Source organism: Canis lupus, chromosome 23 (assembly GCF_003254725.2).
Source record: "Canis lupus dingo isolate Sandy chromosome 23, ASM325472v2, whole genome shotgun sequence".
Classification (NCBI taxonomy): domain Eukaryota; kingdom Metazoa; phylum Chordata; class Mammalia; order Carnivora; family Canidae; genus Canis; species Canis lupus.
The window spans coordinates 6,581,913-6,605,236 of NC_064265.1; the positions used below are offsets into that span (position 1 = coordinate 6,581,913).

General features: G+C 41.2%; 1 protein-coding gene across 5 annotated transcripts in view; it reads left to right on the forward strand.

Annotated features, from left to right (window-relative positions):
- The window catches only part of STAC (SH3 and cysteine rich domain), a 149,064-nt gene extending 137,460 nt beyond the window's left edge, over positions 1-11,604 (forward strand). For 4 of the 5 annotated variants that reach the window (XM_025461372.3, XM_049099864.1, XM_025461374.3 and 1 more), the window contains one exon: positions 9,317-11,604. In XM_025461372.3, the coding sequence (XP_025317157.1) occupies positions 9,317-9,415 (99 nt within the window). In that variant the 3' untranslated portion in view covers positions 9,416-11,604. Of the gene's footprint in view, positions 1-8,908; positions 9,018-9,316 lie in introns of those variants that run through there. The other variant, XM_035705131.2, reaches the window with a different exon arrangement.
- The last annotated feature ends 11,720 nt before the right edge of the window (positions 11,605-23,324 follow it).

Here is a 23,324-nt window from a genome sequence, read left to right on the forward strand (position 1 = left end):
TTTGCCTTTTGATCTTAATGCTTCTTCCTTTGGGAACTTAATTCTTTGGTTGGGTCATCTCTATTTTGCCATATTTCCTCTATAGTTTTAACTTCTTTTACTTAAGATTTTATTTATTTATTCATGAGAGAGACAGAAAGAAGCAGAGACATAGACAGAGGGAGAGGCAGGCTCCCTACTGGGGGGTCTGATGTGGGACTCAATCCCAGGACCTGGAGATCACAGCCTGAGCCAAAGGCAGATGCTCAACCACAGAGCAACCCAGGCATCCCTAGTTTTAACTTCTTGATTGCTTTCCACTTCATCACTCTCTACTTCCTCCTGAGAGAACATTTTCAAATAGTGCCCCACTTCCTTTAATATTCTGAAGTTCCAATCCAGTCTTTAACTGCTTCTATCAGAGACTGAACTTAATGTGTATTGCCTGTAGTGTTTTCTTCTCAACCATCCCACTTCTCCCCACAGTACATTTTCTTTGTCTTTCATTACATCCTCTCCATCTAGAGATTCTCTCCTTAAAACATCAAGGTTGAGTCTTCCTTCAGCCTATAGCATCCAATTTCATCCAATGAAAGTAGAACTTTCAGACATAGGCACATATTTCCTACAATATTTTTTTTAATTTATTTTTTATTGGTGTTCAATTTACTAACATACAGAATAACCCCCAGTGCCCGTCACCCATTCACTTCCACCCCCCGCCCTCCTCCCCTTCTACCACCCCTAGTTTGTTTCCCAGAGTTAGCAGTAATGTTTGATAGTAATAGTTTTGATCCTTACCTTGTTGTAAGCAGAACAATAGCCTGATGTCTTAATTGCCAAAGCTGAATATTTTACCTCACATGGCAAGAAGGACTCTGCAGATGTGATGAAGTTACAGATTTTGAGATGGGAATTTATTCTTGATTATCCACACGAACCTAGTGTCACCACAGGCCCTTAGAACAGGAAAACAGGAAGACCAGAGTCAAAGAAGGAGATCTGAGGATAGAAGCTGAGGTCAGAGAGAAAGAGAGATTTTAAGATGCTACACTGCAGGCTTGCAGATAGAGGAAGGATCCAGAGCCAGGAATGCCTCTTGGAAACTGAAGTCAAGGAAACAGATTCTCTTAGAGCCTTGAGAAGAAATGCATCCCAGTTTTCACCTTCATTTGAGGACTTCTGATCTCCCAAACTGCAAGATAACACCTTTGCGCTGTTTTAAGCCACCAAATTGGTGGTAATTTGTTACAGCAGCCATAGGAAACTAATCCAGCTTTTGGAGTGGTAGCTAGCACATAGAGGGCACTCAGTAAAAACTTGGTGAATGAATGAATAAATGGGAACAGACAGTGGGGAATTAAGGGACCTCAGACACTGCAGGTATCTCTCTTGCGGCCTGGCCAGTAAAACATTTGCTGGGATAATCATCTGCCCTCTTTGTCTGGGACTGAGGAATTTCCTGAGATGTGAGACATTCAGGGCAAAGACTGAGAAAATCCTGGGCAAACCAAGACAAGTTGGTCACCCTATTCATGACCCTCCAAAGCAGAATTCCTCTGGTTCCCCCTCACCTCTCACCTCTCTCTACTCATAATCTTCTGCTCTCATCTCTTGATTCCACCTCAAAATGAAAGGAAATGTTTCCAACCCAGTTATTACTTCCTAAAATAGCATGTTTTCAAGCCTGGCTGAGCTATGCATTTGTACCATCAGAATTTTAAATCCTAGACCCTTCATTTCTGAGAAGTGTACAAGCTGCTGAAGCCTATTTTCAACCATTTGTATTCATCGTTTTCAACTTTATTTAGCTTCCTCATCTGTTTACCCATTATCTGCTCTCAAAACTGTCCAAGCAGTGTATAGTGGGTACAGAACTCCTCATCCTTTGAAAGGTCTCCCCAAATCAGATCACTACAAGGATGCTAAGTAGGAGGTGCAGAATAAGTCAGTACACTCAACAAACCATGAACATTTGTACATCTTGGCCTCCTATTTTTGAAACACATTCAAACAATTCTTCCATTGCTTCTACCAAGTACTGTTTCTTTTCTACACTGAAATCTTGAGAGAGAAAAGGGGGAAATAAAGATTTGGAGCATATGTGGACACACACCTAAACTGTCACTGGGTTTTTGCTTGAGAGACACTGAAATTTACTGTTAATGCAAATGAGGAAAACTCTGAAAATGACTCAAAAAACTAATGAAGACCCAAACTGCAATCACTTTTTTGTTTGTTTTATGGCTTGGGATAATACTGTTGGGATCTGAGCTCTGGCCAGAATTTACATTTTGATTTCTTGCCCACTGTTCTCTGTATTTGACATTAGTTTGATACAACATCTTTGTGTATATGTCAGTAAATTGTATTCAGATTCATTATTTAAATATTTTAATTGGACATTTTTAAAATAAGCATCTAAAATAAGCACGAGGGGGGCCGGGGCAAGATGGTGGAGGAGTACGGTACCCAAGTCACCTGTCCCACCAACTTACCTAAATAACTTTCAAGTCATCCTGAAAACCTATGAATTCAACCTGAGACTTAAATAGAGAACATCTAGAATGCTACGGAGAGAAGAGTTTGCACTTCTAACAAGTACAACTCGTTTTTAGCCACTCTGAACTGAGCAAAATGACTAGAAAGAACTCACCACAAAAGAAAGAATCAGAAACAGTCCTCTCTCCCACAGAGTTACAGAATTTGGATTACAATTCGATGTCAGAAAGCCAATTCAGAAGCACAATTATAAAGTACCTGGTGGCTCTGGAAAAAAAGCACAAAGGAATCAAGAGACTTCATGACTGCAGAATTTAGATCTAATCAGGACAAAATTAAAAATCAATTAAATGAGATGCAATCAAAACTGGAGGTCCTAACAATGAAGGTTAATGAGGTAGAAGAAAGAGTGAGTGACATAGAAGGCAAGTTCATGGCAAGGAAGGAAGCTGAGGAAAAAAGAAAAAAAAAAGAACAATTAAAAGACCATGAGGAAAAAAAAAAAAAAAAGACCATGAGGAAAGGTTAAGGGAAATAAATGACAGCATCAGAAGGAAAAATCTATGTTTAATTGGGGTTCCAGAGGACGGAGAGAGGGACAGAGGACCAGGAAGCATATTTGAACAACTAGTAGCTGAGAATTTGGGGAGGAAAACAGGCATTCAGATCCAGAAGATAGAGAAGTCCCCCCCTAAAATCAATAAAAACCGTTCAACACCCTGACATTTCATAGTGAAACTTGCAAATTCCAAAGATAAAGTGAAAACCCTTAAAGCAGCAAGAGACAAGAGATCCCTAACTTATATGGGGAGAAATATTAGATTAGCAGCAGACCTCTCCACAGAGACCTGGCAGGCCAGAAAGGGCTTGCAGGATATATTCAGGGTCCTAAATAAGAAGAACATGAACCAAGAATACCCTATCCAGCAAGGCTCTCATTCAGAATAGAAAGAGAGATAAAGAACTTCCAAGATAGGCAGAAACTGAAAGAATGTGTGACCGCCAAACCAGCTCTGCAAGAAATATTAAGGGGGATACTGCAAAAGAAAGAGGATGCCCAAAGAAATAATCCACAAAAACGGGGACTGAATAGGTATTACGATGACACTAAATTCCTTTCAATAGTAACTCTGAACGTAAATGGGCTTAATGATCCCATCAAAAGACACAGGGTTTCATACTGGATAAAAAAGCAAGACCCATCTATTTGTGTCTACAAGAGACTCATTTTAGACCTAAGGACACCTATAGCCTGAAAATGAAAGGTTGGAGAACTATCTACCATTCAGATCATCCTCAAAAGAAAGCAGGGGTAGCAAACCTCATATCAGATAAATTAAAGTTTATCCCAAAGACTGTAGTAAGAGATGAAGAGGGACATTATATCATACTTAAAGGATCTAGCCAACAAAAGGACCTAACAGTCATGAATATTTATGCCCCTCATGTGGGAGCTGCCAAGTATATCAATCAATTAATAACCAAAGCTAAGGCATACTTAGATAATAATACACTAATACTGGGAGACTTCAACACGGCGCTTTCTGTTAATGACACATAATCTAAGCACAACATCTCCAAAGAAACAAGAGCTTTAAATGATACACTGGACCAGATGGATTTCACAGATATTTACAGAACTTTACATCCAAATGCAACTGAATACACATTCTTCTCAATTGCACATGGAACTTTCTCCAGAATAGACCACATACTGAGTCACAAATCAGGTCTCAACTGATACCAAAAGATTGGGATTCTCCCCTGCATATTTTCAGACCATAATGCTTTGAAACTTGAACTCAATCACAAGAAGAAAGTTGGATGAAACTCAAACACGTGGAGGTTAAAGAGCATCCTGCTACAAGATGGAAGGGTCAACCAGAAAATTAGAGAAGCATTAAAAAAGATTCATGGAAACTAATGAGAATGAAGATACAACCACTCAAAATCCTTGGGATACAGCAAAAGCAGTCCTGAGAAGGAAATACATCACAATATAAGCATCCCTCAAAAACTGGAAAGAACTCAAATACAAAAGCTAACCTTGCACCTAAAGGAACTGGAGAAAGAACAGCAAATTAAAACCTACACCCAGCGGAAGACGAGAGTTAATAAAGATTCGAGCAGGACTCAATGAAATGAAGACCAGAACTGTGGAACAGATAAAAAAAACCAGGAGTTAGTTCTTTGAAAGAATTAATAATAGATAGATAAACCATTAACAGCCTTATTAAAAAGAAAAAAGACTCAAATTAATAAAATCACGAATGAAAAAGTAGAGATCACAACCAATACCAAGGAAATACAAATGATTTTAAAAGCATATTATGAGCAGCTATACACCAATAAATTAGGGAAACTAGAAGAAATGGACACGTTTCTGGAAAACCACAAACTACCAAAGCGGGAACAGGAAGAAATAGAAAACCTGAACAGGCCAATAACCAGGGAGGAAATTGAAGCAGTCATGAAAAACCTCCCAAGACACAGAAGTCCAGGGCCACATGGCTTCCCTGGGGAATTCTATCAAATGTTTAAAGAAGAAACCATACCTATTCTACTAAAGCTCTTCCAAAAGATAGGGATGGAATACTTCCAAACTCGTTCTATGATGTCAGCATCACCTTAATTCCAAAACCAGACAAACACCCCACCAAAAAGGAGAATTATAGACCAATATCCCTGATGACCACAGATGCAAAAATTCTCAACAAGATACTAGCCGATAAGATCCAACAGTACATTAAGAAGATGATTCACCATGACCAAGTAGGATTTATCCCCGGGACACAAGGCTGGTTCAACACTTATAAAACAATCAATGTGATTCATCATATCAGCAAGAGAAAAACCAAGAACCATATGATCCTCTCAATAGATACAGAGAAAGTATTTGACAAAATACAGCATCCATTCCTGATCAAAACTCTTCAGAGTGTAGGGATAGAGGGAGCATTCCTCAGCGTCTTAAAAGCCATCTACGAAAGCCCACAGGAAATATCATTCTCAATGGGGAAACACTGGGAGCCTTTCCCCTAAAATCAGGAACGTGACAGGGATGTCCACTCTCACCACTACTAGTCAACATAGCACTAGAAGTCCTAGCCTCAGCAATCAGGCAACAAAAAGAAACAAAAGGAATTCAAATTGGCAAAGAAGTCAAACTCTTAAAAAAAAAAAAAAAGAAGTCAAACTCTTCCTCTTTGCAGATGACATGATACTGTATATAGAAACCCCAAAAGACTCCACCCCAAGATTGCTAGAGCTCATACAGCAATTTAGCAGTGTGGCAGGATACACAATCAATGCCCAGACATCAGTGGCATTTCTATACACTAACAATGAAACTGAAAAAAGAGAAATTAAGGAGTCAATTCCATTTACAATTGAACCCAAAAGCACAAGATACCTAGGAATAAACCTAACCAAAGAGTAAAGGATCTATACCCTAAAAACTACAGAACACTTCTGAAAGAAATTGAGGAAGACACAAAGAGATGGAAAAATATTCAATGCTCATGGATTGGAGAAGTAATTAATTAATATTGTGAAAATGTCAATGCTACCAGGCAATTTACATGTTTAGTGCAATCCTTATCAAAATACCACTAAAATTCCAACTCCAGAGAGTTGGAAGAAATCATCTTAAGATTTGTGTGGAATCAGAAAAGACTCTGAATAGTCAGGGGAATATTGAAAAAGAAAACCAGAGCCGGGAGCATCACAATGCCAGATTTCAAGTTGTACTACAAATCTGTGATCATCAAGACAGTGTGGTACTGGCACAAAAACAGACACATAGATCAATGGAACAGAACAGAGAACCCAGAAATGGGCCCTCAACTCTATGGTCAACTAATATTCCAAAAAGCAGGAAAGACTATCCACTGGGAAAAGGACAGTCTCTTCAGTAAATGGTGCTGGAAAAATTGGACAGCCACGTGCAGAAGAATGAAACTAGACCACTCTCTTGCACCATACACAAAGATAAACTCAAAATGGATGAAAGATCTAAATGTGAGACAAGAATCCATAAAATCCTAGAGGAGAACACAGGCAACACCCTTTTGAACTTGGCCACAGCAACTTCTTGCAAGATACATCCATGATGGCAAGGGAAACAAAAGCAAAAAATGAACTACTGGGACTTAATCAAGATAAAAAGCTTCTGCACAGCAAAGGAAACAGTCAACAAAACTAAAAGACAACCTACAGAATGGGAGAAGATATTTGCAAATGACATATCAGATAAAGGGCTAGTATCCCAGATCTATAAAGAACTTATTAAACTCAACAGCAAAGAAACAAACAATCCAATCATGAAATGGGCAAAAGACATGAACAGAGATTTTACCAAAGAAGACCTACACATGACCAACAAGCACATGAGGAAATGCTCCGCATCACTTGCCATCAGGGAAATACAAATCAAAACCACAATGAGATACCACCTCACACCAGTGAGAATGGGGAAAATTAACAAGGCAGGAAACCACAAATGTTGGAGAGGATGCGGAGAAAAGGGAACCCTCTAGCACTGTTGGTGGGAATGTGAACTGTGCAGCCACTCTGGAAAACTGTGTGGAGGTTCCTCAAACAGTTAAAAATAGACCTGCCCTATGACCCAGCAATTGCACTGTTGGAGATTTACCCCAAAGATACAGATGCAATGAAACGCCAGGACACCTGCACCCCGATGTTTCTAGCAGCAATGCCCACAATGACCAAACTATGGAAGGAGCCTCAGTGTCCATCGAAAGATGAATGGATAAAGAAGATGTGGTCTATGTATACACTGGAATATTACTCAATCATTAGAAATGACAAATACCCACCATTTGCTTCAACGTGGATGGAACTGGAGGGTATTATGCTGAGTGAAGTAAGTCAATCGGAGAAGGACAAACATTATATGGTCTCATTCATTTGGGGAATATAAAAAATAGTGAAAGGGAATAAAGGGGAAAGGAGAGAAGATGAGTGGGAAATATCAGTGAGGGAGACAGAACATGAGAGACTCCTAACTCTGGGAAACGAACAAGGGGTATCGGAAAGAGAGGTGGGCAGGGGGTTGGGGTGACTGGGTGATGGGCACTGATGGGGGCACTTGACAGGATGAGCACTGGGTGTTCTGCTATATGTTGGCAAATCGAACTCCAATAAAAAATATACAAAAATAATAGAATAATATATAAGCACGAGGGAGCAGATGTAAAGGTTCTCATTGATGCACATTGGTTGGACTAATAGAGTTGTTGAATTTGGGGCATATTTCAATAAGGAAGAAAACTCAGTCTTTGCAGGTTTTAAAGGTAAATCCTGCTCTCAAGGCATTTTTATGGGTTCTTTTAGGACATATCACCCTGCACATCGCTGGGGTCTCTTGTCTGTTGTGTTTGTGGCATGGCAATAATAGGTCTTAGCTTTGGAAAATTAGATGGTTCACCTTTCCTTTGATGGTCCCCTTACCTGTGAGGCACTAGCGGGACCTAACCTGGCCTAAGGGCTATTTCCTTCTTACAACTCACCTCTGACCTTTAGGAAATAGTCAACGCATCTTCTGTTCTTACAAATTACCTCCTTTTTATTTCCCTGTCTGAGCCTGTTTCCAATCAAGTTTCTCACACAGTGAATTTCTGAAACATGAACCAGAATCCAGTATATTCTATGTCTCAAACCCCAGGAGTCACAAATAAAGCTCTTTAAGTATCCTTTTAAGTATCCACGTAAAATGGTTTCTGTTAATTCCCTGCCCACATTCCCTTCACTGTGTGGGTATACCCATCTCCTAGCTGCTGTGGCTGCTAACAGCCCACAGCTGCCCCTTATCTAGGTAATGCCCTTTCACTGACCAAGAGCTGCCTCACCTGAGAGGTTACACCTCTCACACCCGAGGCCGGCCAGTGGCCAATGACTGACATGGGGCCCAAAAGGCCAGAACCCTTGCCTCACAGTGGGACTACTCTGTGGTGCACTTCATGCTTCAGAGCTTCCTGTGGGATCAGGCTGAGACTCATCTCCACCTAAGAACTCACCCTTGTTCAGCTCCTTCCCCCTGTCTGCCATGTTTCCCTCAGATCCCACTTCCCAAGAGCACACCCACAAGTGACTTCACAAGGATTCATGTCTCAGGCTCTGTTTCTAGAGAATCCAACCTAAGACATAACTACCACCCATGGAAGCAGGTCAAGCAGATAAAACAACACACTGGCAACTATTTTCAAAAACCTATTATGTCCATCTGATCGCATCTACCCTTCATGCCCTGCAAGGGCTGAGTAGCAGTGATAAGTGACAAGGATATCCAGATAGATTTTACCCACCTACTGGTTAAGTCCAGCACGTTGGGCTAGGAGAGATGTTAGCATCTGTTTGCTTTGCTAGGGGCCAGGAATGAATAGCTTCCTTTGACTTCCATGTATAGCTTCAAGGACATGAAAAGAGCCTGCCGAATGGTAGCTGTTCACCTGGATCTTTACATATGTATTGAGGACTCATTGGTGCCACATGCTAGGTTCTGTGGTAAGTATTATATCATTCTGTCCTCATAGGGACTCTTCAGGGGGACACAATATGATTAATCACATTTTATTGATCTTCATTCACAAAACTGAATCTCACAAAACATTCAGCACCTGGGCCTAGTTCCGAACTCAGATTCTCCCTAATATTTATTCAACCTTTTTCTTAGACAGCCAGTCTCCCCCCCACCACCCCCAAAACTGCTCTTCTTTTTCCAAGTTGGTGCTCCTGGCCTCAGTCCACAGTGATTCAAGCAGCTCCTAATTTCTTCCTCCCCATTGACACTCATGTTTTCTTCCTTGGCATTCAGATCTGTGTGACTTCTGAAGAAGAGCAGGATGGCTTTATCAGAGTCCTCAGTGGAAAGAAGAGAGGCCTTGTCCCCCTGGATGTCCTAGAAAACATCTGATTGCTGGCCCCTCCTGCTTTTGCAGTGGCCGGGCTCCGCTGCAATGCCTCATCTCACACTGTGTCCACGCAGAGGAGCTGCTGCACTGACCCACCACCCGGGAAACAGTGAAACAAGACTCATGGATCTGAGACTGGAGTACCAGCCACAAGACAGAGGGCCCATCTCACAGCATTGCGGGGCTGCCCAAGGTGGGGGCGGGGCTGAGAGAGCTAAGTGCCATGCAGGGGGCGGCAGCGGCAGGGTGGTAGCCACAGTGGTCCCCGAGGACTCACCTCATCCCCTTCCATGTGATGTAAGTTAGCCTACTGGAGTGCGCTCCAGCTTGTGGTGTGGGCCCAATATGAGGCTCAGATCCCCACAGCCAAGTGTGATTCTGGTTCCAGACCTGTGTCCCCAGTACTGGCCCATTAGCATCATCACATTTGCTGTCTCTCTGCAGAACATCAGGAAGTCCTGCTTCCCAGCCCCCAATATGCTAGGGCTCCCCTCCCCTCTGTCCCCCTCACTTTGTGATTGTGCTGTCTCTTCTGTCCTCCAAGTGAGTCCTGGAGTTGCCCGTAAGATGTGAGGGCTGAGCTGGTGGTACCAGCCTCTAAGACCTGATCTGCCCAAAGGTGGCCAATAGGCAGTCCCTGCTGCTGCTCTAGTTACCAACAGAAGTGATAGAGAAGGGCATGAGGCACAGATACAGAGGGTGACATGGGAATAAGGTAAGGGTGAAGAGCCCTATATGTTGAAGATTATGCAGCACCTTTGGTTATGAAAGCATTTTCCTGTACAGATGAACCTGGGGTAGAGAATGGGGCAAAAAGTCTCAGCGATAAGCCCCATTTCATTTTACATCCTCTATACTAGGGGCAGCATTTTCCCTCATGCCATCCTAAAGGACCCCCTTTTGGAGGCCAAGCCCACCTTGCAGATAACCAGAAACATGGAGGAGAACCAATAGCATCTTAGGAGAAAGGTAGCCAAATCAGAATCCATTCTTCCTTAGGGCAGTATATCATATCCTCGCAGATGTAAAATGGAGAAGAATCTTTAGTGCTTCATCCCTCAGAAAGTAGAGGAACTTGGGTCCTATTTAGCATCAAGTAGGGGAGTCTCTCTTACTCTGTACTTGTACTAATGTTTACAAGCATTCAATATACTGTGATGCCTTCTTCCACAAGCTCCTCCTAGCATTCAAACTTGCATCCAATTACTTAGTCATTAATATGGTTAAACTTCAATCTACAATGACCTTGGAATCAATGTCAGCTTGATTTATTTTGTTACAGACCAATAAAAGCATTAGAACAATTGCTTTTTAAAAGACTTAAGTGGGCGCATCTTGTGCAGGTAAGCATTATTTCCCAAACCCTAGTATCATTAGTCCCCATTTATTTCTTTTGTTACTGCTCAGCATGATGTTGGGAGCTGAGATGGGAGGGCTGCTGGTTTCACGGTAGTTCAGATGCCTTACTGTCATTTGAAAGCCAGCATCCAGAATTTCCTCCCTCTCTGATACAAAATTGAGTGTACAGAGTCAATATGGATTCTCTGAGAGCCAGAGTGGATAATATGACTTATATTCTCTAAAATGGAATGCCAGAGTACAAACGCTCTCTGCCTCTAATTCAATATTCCATTGAATAAAGGCAACACAGTGGCTGGAAGGAGCATAGAAAACATGTGTCCTGATCTCTTCTTTCTGGTGGAGTGTCTGCTGAAACTTTTGGGTACAGTGATGGCATAGTCTAGGCTAATCTAATTTATATTAAAAAATCAGCTTGCCTTTGGAAGCTAAACAGAGGAACGCTATAGTAGCCAGCCCCCCAAGGTGGTCCTCCCATGGTCCCTGCATCCCAATACTCTTGCCTTTGTGTAGTCCACTCCCATATTGAATCAGGACTGGTCTTATGTCACCAAGAGAATACAGCAGAAGAGATACTGCATGACATCTGAGGCTAGGCCAAAAAAGTCCTTGCAGCTTCTGCCTTTCTCCCTGGCAACACCCACCCTTGGAACCTGAGCCACAATGTAAGTTTATCACTCCGAGGCCACCATGGGGGAGAGGCCCAGTGGAGAGAGCATGTGTTTCTGCAGCTGAGATCTTGGATATCACAGAACAGCAGCCATCCCTGTTGGGCCTGCCCGAGTGATAGCTTTATGAGCAAAATAAATATGGTTTGATGGTTTTTAAGTCACTAAGTTTTGGAGTGATTTGTTATACAGAAATAAATATCTGGAACAGGGACTTTGTAATTTGAGCCAATGTTAGGAGAAAATACACTCATTCTGCACAATGAGGCCCAAAAGGTTTTACCCTCTTAGTACAAGATACCTACTGTTCCTTAAATATCTGGAGTCATGCAGATAGATAATCAGAGAAAGACAGTTGTCCTCACAGATTGCCACAGATATTCACACAGAGAGAGAGAGAGAGAGAGAGAGAGAGAGAAGCCATAGCATTACTTTCTTCCTGCCTATCTGCAGAAATGGCAAGAACAAGGACAGTTGTAACCTACCTAAGTCTTGAAGGCTTCCAAGATTCAAAAAATGGCTGGGAGAAGAGCCACAGTTTTGGAATGGAGGTGAGATGAAGGCCTCAGGAGACAGATTCTGGAGAGGGGGCAGCGGCAGAGAGGAAATGCTAATATGAAGAGAAAGGGGGTCTGAGGGGATATTCTTCATCATGTGAGAAAATAGCCTTGTACCCCTGCCTGCAGCTAAGCAAGGGTGAATATCTAACTGAAGCAGGGATGCTGTGCCCTATACTCCACCACCAGTGCTATAGGACTTGGATTCTATCTTTGAAGTGAATAACTGATTAAAACTTTCTCAGGGCTTCAGGAGGCAAAGAATAGAATTTTTTTACCCCATCACTAGCAGAGAGCTGAGACACCTTTAGTGTGAGTCATGGGCTGCAAAGAGAACCCATGTGTAAATGTCCAACTGATTACTAGTAGGGTTGATTTCACAGACGACCTTCTTCCTCACCTCTACACACTAAATACACACATGCAGTCCCATCAAAAAGAAGAGTCCAGCATCTGGGTTACATATTTAAAGCAACCAATGAAATGCTACATGGCAAGTGCTTATGAGAGTTAGTGTTCTTTGTTATTAAAGGGAGAAAAATAAAATCAGTGGGAAGGTCACAGTACATGCAAATAGAAAGGTAAAAAGCAGCATGGAGGTCCAAAAGCCTGGTCCAGGTCACTGAAAGGAAGGATATCTACTGGTTGACCCTAGCTTAGAACCAGGCCCAGGCAGCTGTAAAAAAGTGTTGGGTGCTCAAATAGCTTATATTTATATAAAATAAACCAAGCTTCATTACTCAGGACTTCCCAGAGCCTTTAATTTCCCAATTTTCACAGTAAATCTATAAAAGGGGATTTAGACTCATGGAACAACTGTTAGGATCAAATAGAATATTCCAAGGCACATAGTTTGGAATATGCTGTGGTAGAGAATTCTCATATAATATTGGCCCATCTAATACCCTCTCTCTTCCTACATCTCATTAAGATACCCATGAAATATTGAAAAGGACGAAAGAGCATAATCATCATAAAAATGGAGGCTGAAAGACAATCTACTCTGAAATCAGTAGGGAATTGGAGAAAGTGAGCTGCGTCCCTAAAGGGTGAAAAGCTCAGGAAGGAGAGTAGCTTCTTATGCTCTAATAGCTTTAGCAAATACTGCCCAGCAGGGCATAGGCTGGTATAAATCTGGGAATAAAAGAAAGTTAGTTCAGTATCACCCAAAATATCCTCCCCAGGAAACTGTGAGCAGGTGTGTCCCACAGCTTTAACACAAAACAAAAATCCTTACAAACAACACTGACAAAAAATAAATTAGGACTGGTTTAATGATATCCTGCAACAGTCTCTTAGATTTTGCTCAGTTGCTTTTCTGTTGTGCGTTTTGTAGAGCACCTGGTGTTTGTGACCCTCAAACATGCTTTTTTTCTTAGCTTCCAATAAGGAGTTTTAAATAGTCCTCAATCTTCCCCTGGGTAATAGGAATGTAACTGTACCTCAAAACATTAACAAGATAATAGTAACTTATTTTATAGTTCCTTTTTTAAAAATGGAAACAAAGCAGACTTTTTATCATCTCACTAACAAATTTAAACAGCTTTCAAACATCTTCCATATCTTCACAGAAGTCAGGATGTGCTGAAATCCTGAAATACACCATGGAAAAGTACAATACCTATTTCCAAGAAAAATGGTGGATCATCTTTAGGTTTCCTCCACTGGTCTCGTTTATTCAGGTTCTCAGGTTACACCTGGCTCTGTTTTATGCATGGCAATATTTTTCTTTGTCTATCTTCTCCTTTTAAACAAGTTTCCTAAAAAGTGTTTGCTTAGTTTATTTACTTTCATTCTTTAATACGGTTAAAAAAAATCTTCCAAGGTTATGGCTTTTCCTCTGAGTTCAGCTTTCTTTAGGGCAGTATATTTCACCATATGAAAGTGTTCCAATTTTCATTCATTCTTAAATACTCTGTAATTACAGTTTTGATTTTTCTCTTAGATTTTTATTTCATGGTTGTGTGTGTGTATGTGTATGTGATTAGAACCATTGTGCATTGTTGTCAGAAAATATGATCCATAGGGTTTCTGCTTTGAGGCATTAATTGGCACTTTGTGCTCTAATATATGAATGATCTTTAGAAATATCCAATGGACGCTGTTAAAAAAAAGAGAGAGAGAGAAGTCATGTCTGCAATATATAAAGTTTAATATGTATCTACTAAATAAACAAAGTGTTCAGGTCATCTGTTTTCTCATTTATGACTACTAATACACTCTCTTAAGGACAAGGAAGTCAAGAGCAAGCAACAGTGGATTGAAATAAAAGACATCTTGCAAGGACCTCCAATTGCTTGTTTGGTGCCAGCCCTTGGAGGGAGAAAATGCTCTTCACCACAGCTTCCCCTTTTACATTTAGGATGAATCACTGAAAGTCAGTTCTTACCTAAACATTCTCTTTAATTCCTTGGAGAAAAGTGTAAAGGAGCCATTTTTAAGTGAAGAGGTTCTAAAAATAATCTTGGAAAACCTTAATCTGATAGACCAGGGAGTTTTGAGGGAAAAAAATTACAGTGAAATCAGCAATCACTGTTGAGTTAGGACCTCATCACAGGTCCAGTGTGTGCCACCCACAAGACTGGTCAGATGGAAATCACATCATACACTGACGAAATGTATTCATACCTAAGAGTCTAAATCCAAACATGGTAAATCACAAGCTGCTGGTTTCAAATAGAGATGTTTCTTTGGCCATTAGGTGGTTGTCATTTTTGTAGTGAACTCAACAAAGACTTACTGGAGTCTACTGGGAATGACGTCCTCAAACAAATAATACTGAAAATGTGTAGTTAGTACTATAATAACGAACAGTGAACCACAAGAATATGCTGGAACTATGCGGCTTCCATTAGGAACAGGGTCGACAAAAGTTCAAACCTCTATGTCAAATATGTTCTGGCTTTCCAAAAGGCGATTTTAGGCTGAAAGTGGTAAAGCTGCTTTTTAGCTCTCTCTTTTATAATATACCAACGCTTAATGCACTTTAGTTTCACTAGAATTTATGGATTATAAGGGAGGATATTTTGTGGAGATAGGTTATGTTAACCTTAAAAAATGAAACTACCAGTTATTTTGCCATCAAAAAAATGGATTTATTCAGGAACAGCTGAGATTTGCAATCCAAGACAAGCAAACTGTATCAAAACCATAAACAAGTCCCCTGAACAAAGGAGAAGACTGCGGTTTTTATGGGGGAGAGGGGCTGGAGAGATTGTTATAAACAAAAAGTCTATTGGAGGAAACTGGGAGTTCTAGGTATAGTGGCTTTTCATTAGCTGGCTATCATCATGACTGTCTCTCATTGGCTGAGCCGTTGTTATCGGGGGAAAGGAAGCCTTCCTTCTCCTGCTGTAAGATTTCCTTTTACTAATTTTCTCAGGTGATGCAACATTTTGTAAAAGTGAGCCAGTTCTTTTTGACTTGTTAGTATGTCTCCAACAGGGTGCTCCCTTCAGGCTCTAGTGTTGAGTGTGTGTGCAGTATTAGCAGTATTAGTAGGAGACTGGGTCGGAGATAGAGGAGCTGGTGAGGAGGAGGGGATAAGGTTGGTGAGCTCATGGTGTGATGATAGAAGGAGGAGGCTGCTTACTTACCTATGCCATGTCTTGTTCCAAAGAGCATTTAGGTTCTTTATCTCATCTCCAGAGAAATGCCCCAAGGATAGAGAGCCAGCAGGTAAAACCTCATCCATCCCACATCAATCATGGTGATGTCTAGGACCCTAGAAAAAATAATTCAGAGAATAAGAAAGTTTAAAACATATTCAAAATGGAAACACAATAGAGGCTTCTTCACAACAAGGGGAACAAAGGTTGTTATTTTTTAAAGACTTTATTTATTTATTCATGAGGGACACACAGAAAGAGAGAGAGGCAGAGACACAGGCAGAGAGAGAAGCAGGCTCCATGCGGAACTCGATCCCAGGACTCCAGGATCATGCCCTGGGTAGAAGGCAGGTGCTAAACCATTGAGCTACCCAGGGATCCCCGGGTTGTTATATTTTTTAATCACAGACATCCAGCGATTTGGGCCAAATTCCTATTATACATCATGACCCTCACAAGAGCCTTCCTGCTATAGAGAGACCATGAAACTACTCACCGTTGCTTTTCCCTCTTTGTGTCACAGGGAAAAAAAAGTTAAAATCTTAAGTATTCAGAAATCAGTTTTATAGAATCTGTGACTCTTACAGACTGTGATATTAAAACCATAAAATTCAATGCAAGGAAGCAGTGCAAGGCAAATCTTCTTGAGCCAGTGCTGGAAATAAAGAAACCTATGGGCTTTGGGGACCACGAAATGTTATTTGTACCCAAAAGGATCAGCCATTTGAGGAGTATCATGTAGTCTGTGCAGAGGGTATTGGGACAGTGAGTGTGCCAGGATTTGGCCAGGAGGGGAGGAGCAGAAAGCAGAGGAGATTCCAGTTAGGGCACTCTATACGATGGGGATGGAGCAGCAGCAGGCACTAAAGAATTCACTAGCAAAGTAGCAGAGCTTTGCAGGCTATATTTCCCAGAACTCTGTGAAGGAGATCTGTGCTAACAGAAGGAAGAAATTTTTTACAAGCTCTAGGAGTGTGAGACCCTCAGGAATGAGCTGAAGTAACAACAGATTGATATTAACTTAAATTATAGAAAGAGTAGATTCTGATAGCTACAGGGCTTTACTTTTGCTCCTGAAGCCTGCAGACTAGACCCCCACTGAGCCTCCTTGAACTTTAGAAGAGAACTCTTGGGCCCTACTCCAATGAGATCCATGGAGGACTTTTGACGTCCACACTATACAAAATAATAACTTGCATTGTTTAAGCCACTAAATTTGCAGTCATTTGTTTCTGCACCAATAGGAAACATATAGCATCACGCTGCCACTTGGGAAGGTGAAGAGATGATGGGGGAAATCTAACTGAATGTCACTGTTGCTCATTAAGAACATTGCCAAGGAGGACTAAAGTCTGCAAACACAGATTAGGAACAAAGAAAGAACTCCCAAAACTCAGAAAAAGCCAACCAAAGAGAATAGGGAAAATGTAATAGTAAGGTAGTAATATGCAATCAGTGTGGGAAGCTACTATCTCCTTTCCTAGATAGTAATAAACCAGACTAGCCTCTGGAGATGAGAAAAGTAAGAAAGATGCCTTCATTGGGCCAGTAAGAATGCATCCAAGAATGTGTTCATGTAAACACACACACACACACACACACACACACACGTTCTCAAATTTAATTTATACTATGCTGTGATACAGATTTAAGCAGTTATATGTTCTTTGATTCAGTTTGTTGGTTTCAAAGCTATTCCTTATTTATTTTTACACATGAAGCAGAGTCTTATTGACCAGGCCTCTGGAAGGGGACCCCCCCGGATCTCTCTTTTCTTGCAGCAGGCTTTAATCCTTTCCTCCTCCACTGTCTCCATCACCACTACCACCTAAGACTCAGTCCCTCCTGAAAAAAAAATCCAGCCTCCGTAAGGAAATAACACCTCTCTTGTATCTCCTAAACCTCATGGCCTCAGGAGGTGAATATAAAGGATTTCCCCCCTCTCAACTTCTAGCTCTCCCAGGGGGAAAGGGTGAATTTTTGTCTCAGTGACCTCTTGCTTTGTGTGATAAGGAGGTGACAGGAGCAGTCAGCGGTGAGCTCCAGTAAAATGATAAGGAGATGGTTAAATGATGAGAGCTCCACCCCGAGATGTAATTTATTTTTTAAATGCACTTTATATTTCAAGACAGACCAATCATGAATGCAGAAATAAGTAATTTATAAAGCAGGAGGAAAAGAGATGTCTAATCAAAAATGGACTGTGGGAAATAAGAAAAATCTAACACAATTGGGGTGGGGCAGGCAGTTGAAAACACTCAAGAGGTTTATGAGACATCATAAAATGTGGGTGATATCAATATTCTGTAGGGGCTGGGATGAATTGGTACTAGGAGAGCTGAAATGGAAGGGAAGACACTCTTAGGAAGAAGAGAGAGGTCAGGCTACAAAAGAGATAGGCCTGTGCCTGAGTGGCAGAGTCTGTAGCACTATAGGGCAATGACAAAGGACCCATGGCAGTCCAGTAAGTTCAGTTAGCCTGCTTGGCAGCCTCATGCTGCCACCATGTGCTCACAACTCCTCCACCATTGCAAAGCCTTTTTTGGTGGTGGTTCTTCTTCAGAGTCAATCTCAAAGCCAGAATCGTCTTCCTAACTCATCACTTTGATATTGTTTCCCTGCTTAAAACCCTCCAGTGGCTTCCCCCAGTCTACAGAAGCAAGTGCAGCTCCTACAGTGGAGTCTTCTCCAATGGCTATAGACCAACCTCAGTCTCCTTGAAACTGTACAGCCCTGACCTGAATCACTAGATTGGCATCTGTCACTGATTGCCCAACTGCTGGTAATTTTTAAAGTTTATTTCAGTGGATAGACTCTACTTTCCTTGAGGGCAGAATGCTAGGCTGTATTGCTTTGTGATAAGTTCAGGGTACCATGGACTAATGGCTTCATCCCCAACCCAGTCCATTATGACCAGCACCCGATCCCACCTCTTACCACATCTGGGTCATAGCACTAGATGACCATGACATCTGCCTATAGCAGGTTGGATCAGTCAGGATAGCCCACCAAGATAGAGATCGAATTCAAGATCTGGACTAGAACTTGGGTTTTGTCCTGTGCCTTGGCAGAGAATGCAGCTGCAGCCCTAGTCACAAGGTAAGCAGGTGATGTTGCCAATCTGTCACCACCTCCAGAGAAACAGCTTAAAGAACATTTGCTGACAGGGCTGCCTCCACAACACCCTCTTTGTATGTCTACTGCACCCCACCTCCATTGTGGTTTAGAGACAACTGAGGTTGTAGGGAAATGAGGAGAAAGAATGGGAATTGTTTGCATTTTATGATTTTTAAGTCTCAAGTTATGAGTGATTAAAAAGCAAAGTGTATTGAGTAAGTCTGTGTCTTAGATTAACTGTAAGACTTGCATTAGCACCCAGAAAAAGAAATTGTGAGCCTTTCACCCAGATGTTCCCACACATTGTCCCAGGCCTCATGCAGGGTAGTGACGGGTATGAGCTTTGCACTCAGACTAGCTATGTTCCAGTCTGGCTCAGCACCTGCCAGTTGTGTGAACTTACATCCCATTTCCTCAGTTCTAAAATAAATACTAAATAATGCCCATCTCATGAGACTGTTTAGAGAATTAAATAGAAAGATCTTAGCACAGGTTATGGTACACAATAAGTACTCAGTGAAATATATCTATAAATATACATCATGCATGAAGTAAAGATAACCTCCCTGAACCTACTACTACCCATTTAATTGATCAGTCTCTGTCTCTGTATGTCCAGCCAGGACTTCCTACCTCATCTGCTTTATAAACTAGATGCTTATTTGCCCCTCTCTCTAACTAGATTATAAGCAACTTAGGGGAAGGGAGTGATTTTTCTCATGCTTTCAGCAACACACAATGTGAAATGTCCAGCTGAATCTTTCTTTTCCTTGCACCCAATATGGTTCTCTACGTATAGTGAACAATCAATAACTGATTTTTTGTTTAAACTGGATTTGTCTCCAAAACAGAGGTGCTGTCTGAGGTCTTTTCAATCATTGAAATCTAAAGAGTGTTACTTGGGAGTCTCAAGGACATGGCCCAGAAAAGTCTAAAAGCCTCCATTACTGGGAATGTAATTGGTACAGCCACATTGGAAAACAGTATAGAAGTTCCTCAAAAACTTAAAAATAGAATACCACATGATCCAGCAATCCCACTTTTGGGTATAGATATCCAAAAAAAAAAAGAAAACAGAATCTCAGATAAATATCTGTACCCCCGTGTTCACTGCAGCATTATTCACAACAGCTAAGACATGAAAGAACCTAAATGTCCATCAATGGATAGATGAATGAATAAAGAAGATATGGTATATATACTCTATATAATTCCATTATAACTCCAATATTCCTGGACATCCTGTTGTGTGTGTGTATAACTGAGCCTCCATCACAATCTCCAGAAATTCCCAAAGTCCTATGTTCTCCTGGGCCCCCTGTGCTTCCCTGTTCCTATTCCCGTGCAAGCTGTTCTTGTTCCTGCACCACCTCAGGCTGGATGCTAAACTCTGTCTTCTTACCAGTTTTTATAAGAAATCCACTCCCATAAATGTGGGCACAGATTCGTATACTTGACACAATGATCAGCAAGAGACCCAGAGAGGAATCCCAGCCCATGACAATCCATCAACTCACTGTCTCCTCGCCCCTACCATCTTCCCTTCTCCTTCTGCTTCCTCCCTCCTTGCCCCCAGGAGCTCCAACTCTCTCCTTCATTTTGCACATCCAAATGCTCAGAATGGCATGAGGTATTCTTTCTTATAACACCTACTCTTGTAGAAAGACATCTAAATGACAGCTAAAATTATAATAATAAAAATTATACTAATAAAAAGACAATATTTGGTTACCAAGGAAAGCCTCCATTTACAACAACACATTAGAACAGCTCCAGAGGTTTCTCCCCTCCAGGTCTGTGGCCTGCCACTGGCCCTAGAGGACACAACTCCAACCTCAGTATCTTAGGAGGACACTTCATACATTCTCAATTTTTGCCATGTGGCCAAGCCAACTGAGATTTCTCTTCGCTGTTTCTATGTCATCTTTTTAGCACTTACTTCTTGAAAGTTTCTCCATGTCAGCTCCTCAGCTGACTATTGAGGTGAGTGAAGTGTGTGCTCATTTGTTTATTAATGCCTTCCTTTCAAGCTGAACACAACATGATTTTCACTGGGTTTCTCATTTAAGATCTGGGTAATTACTACAAACAGACTACTTGTGGAAAGTCACCTTTCCAACATACCACAGACAAGAAACAATGAGGGATTCTTGGTGATGGTTCACTCTTGTAAAAATAGAAATTATACCCCCAACAAAACAACAGAAATGAGATGGACTTAAAAAAAAACAAACATGATTTTATAGCACAAGTAGGATTTTTTTTAATAATGCTTCTGGTTTCTTTTTAATATGTATATGCTTCAGTTCCTTGGAGCTTCCTTCCCAGAACTGGATGTATTTGGCCTCCCCTTCACAAGAATTCCCATTAACACAAACTTTCTTCCAAGAAGTATAATCTGTTTAATAAATGGGCAAAAATAGTGACAACATTTTTGTTCTTTTATAAGTCTAGGTGTGCTGCTAATCCAACTGTGTGCTCTAAAATATATGAGCTATAGTCCCTCAAAGGTTTTTATCTTTACTTGTATTACCACTTCATCACATAAGAACATGAATAGTAAATGTTTAATAATATAGCTGTTAAAAAAAATAATAATACAGCTGTTGACCTAGAAGACAACCATTAGTGTTTAATAATAGAATAAGAGAACATAGTTTGTTTTTTTTTTAATATAGACAACCTAATTGGTTGTCTGATTTGGTTCCTTCCTGGCTTGTGGACAATGCTTAATCTTTCTGATCCTCAGAGATAATAATAACACCTACTTGGAATTGTTGAAGGGATGAAAGGAGACATTTATATGAAAGAGTATAGTGTAGTGATTGGCACATGGAAGGCTCCACAGTTTGGGCTGTCATCCCCCAAGAGTGGTATTATCCTCATAAGAGGCTGTGGCCCAATTGTAACCTGTTAACTAAAAGGGCACTCTTCTATTATAAGACAAATATTTTCATAATGTCTTTGTTCAGTACATGAATAGTTAACAGTTAATAAACCAGTGTAGTGTATACTGATCTCTAATTCTCCACTTCAATTTGTCCAGACACAACTGTAAGCAAAACACACCAAAGATTGGCCCACACTCCTGTTGACTGACCGCTGCCTCCTTCAAGAGCTATGGGCAAAATTCTTTATGCTTATATGGTTCCCATGTCTGAAACACTCAAAGCATTTTTCCAGAGATTAAATCAGAGCTTTCATATGACCCTAGTTAATAAACGTCAAGTCTCCAATGTGAAACCTCAGAATATCCTTTTGAGGAAGGTGGCTGACAACCTTATCTCCCACACAAATAAACTAGGCATGGAAGGATAAATCAGAGGGCTTGTTATAGATTCTTCTCTCCTCATGTATGCTTTTACTTTATATATGAAGACCAATGTTCATGGGAATCCCCAAAGAGCCTGGTTGTGGTTTCTTAGAAGAAAAAAATAGCCTACGATTCTCCTAATATGGCTGGGAGGGTTAAGTAGAAGACATGGAGGAGAGGCAGTGTTGAGGCAGGGGCTGCCCTAATTGGGCAAAGAGTCTGAGTCAGTGATGTCAGCACAAGCAGATAAGCCAGAACTCCAAAGGTGGGCGGTTGTGGCACCTTCATGGAAAACCCGAAGTTCCTATTTTGAGCTAAGTTCCTGTGGCTACGGTAGGTCTCTTCTTAGGAAGAAAGAAGAGCTCAAGAGGGGCTAAGAAAGAAGGCTTTTGTGCACAGAGAGGGTAAGAGTGCTCTGATGAGTAGTTGTGAGAGGACTGAAGTCCACCAGCTTAAGACAGTATCAGCAAGTGTGACAGGAAGAAGCAGGATGATTTCCACGTCCCACAGCGACCACTTCCACTTCACACATTCACCTCCAGTGGACCCTTGGGGATCACCACCCTCCATCCCATTACTGGTTTTCTCAGAAACCGTCTTCCTCTTTTATGAACCAACCGCACCAATAGATAATATTTATTATCATTTACATATGCCCACTCTCGAACATGTTACATTGGCTTTGTAGGCTTTGCTCTGTAACAACATAGCTGAGCTGGAACCACATCTCCCAGAATCCCTTCCCTAAATGGTTCCATGTCAGGGTAGGCCACAGGAGAAATTCTGCTTGAGACTTGAAAAGCAGAAAGAAAACAGCTTCCCTATTTTGTATGTTCTGAATGTCAGGATAAGGCAACAGGCACTTTGCAGCTGGCGCACATTGACATTGTCACTTACTCCAACTCCTACTCTGTCTCCTCCTGCAGTTTCCCTATGTGCATGTGTGGTACCTTATGGGAAGGCATCAGCTTCCCATGCATGTCAGCTGCAGCATGGTGTTTGCAGGTGGGTCCCAGTTCATCTTTATGGCCTCCAGTTTGTCTTTACTCATGACCACACTTAGCTTTCTTATCTTACTGGCAACCTGGTTAATGCTACCACAGCCTCAGTGCTAAAAGAAGAGATAACAGCCCAGCATAAATACCTCTGCCAGTTTCTGCAATTGCAGAATCCAGTGCTAATAAGGTTTGTTTTCTCTATTACTTAGAGTAGTTCTGCTTCTCTGATTGAACTCTGAATGATATATATGCCGTTTCAGTGAATCCTCACAACAGTCCTAGAATATAGGC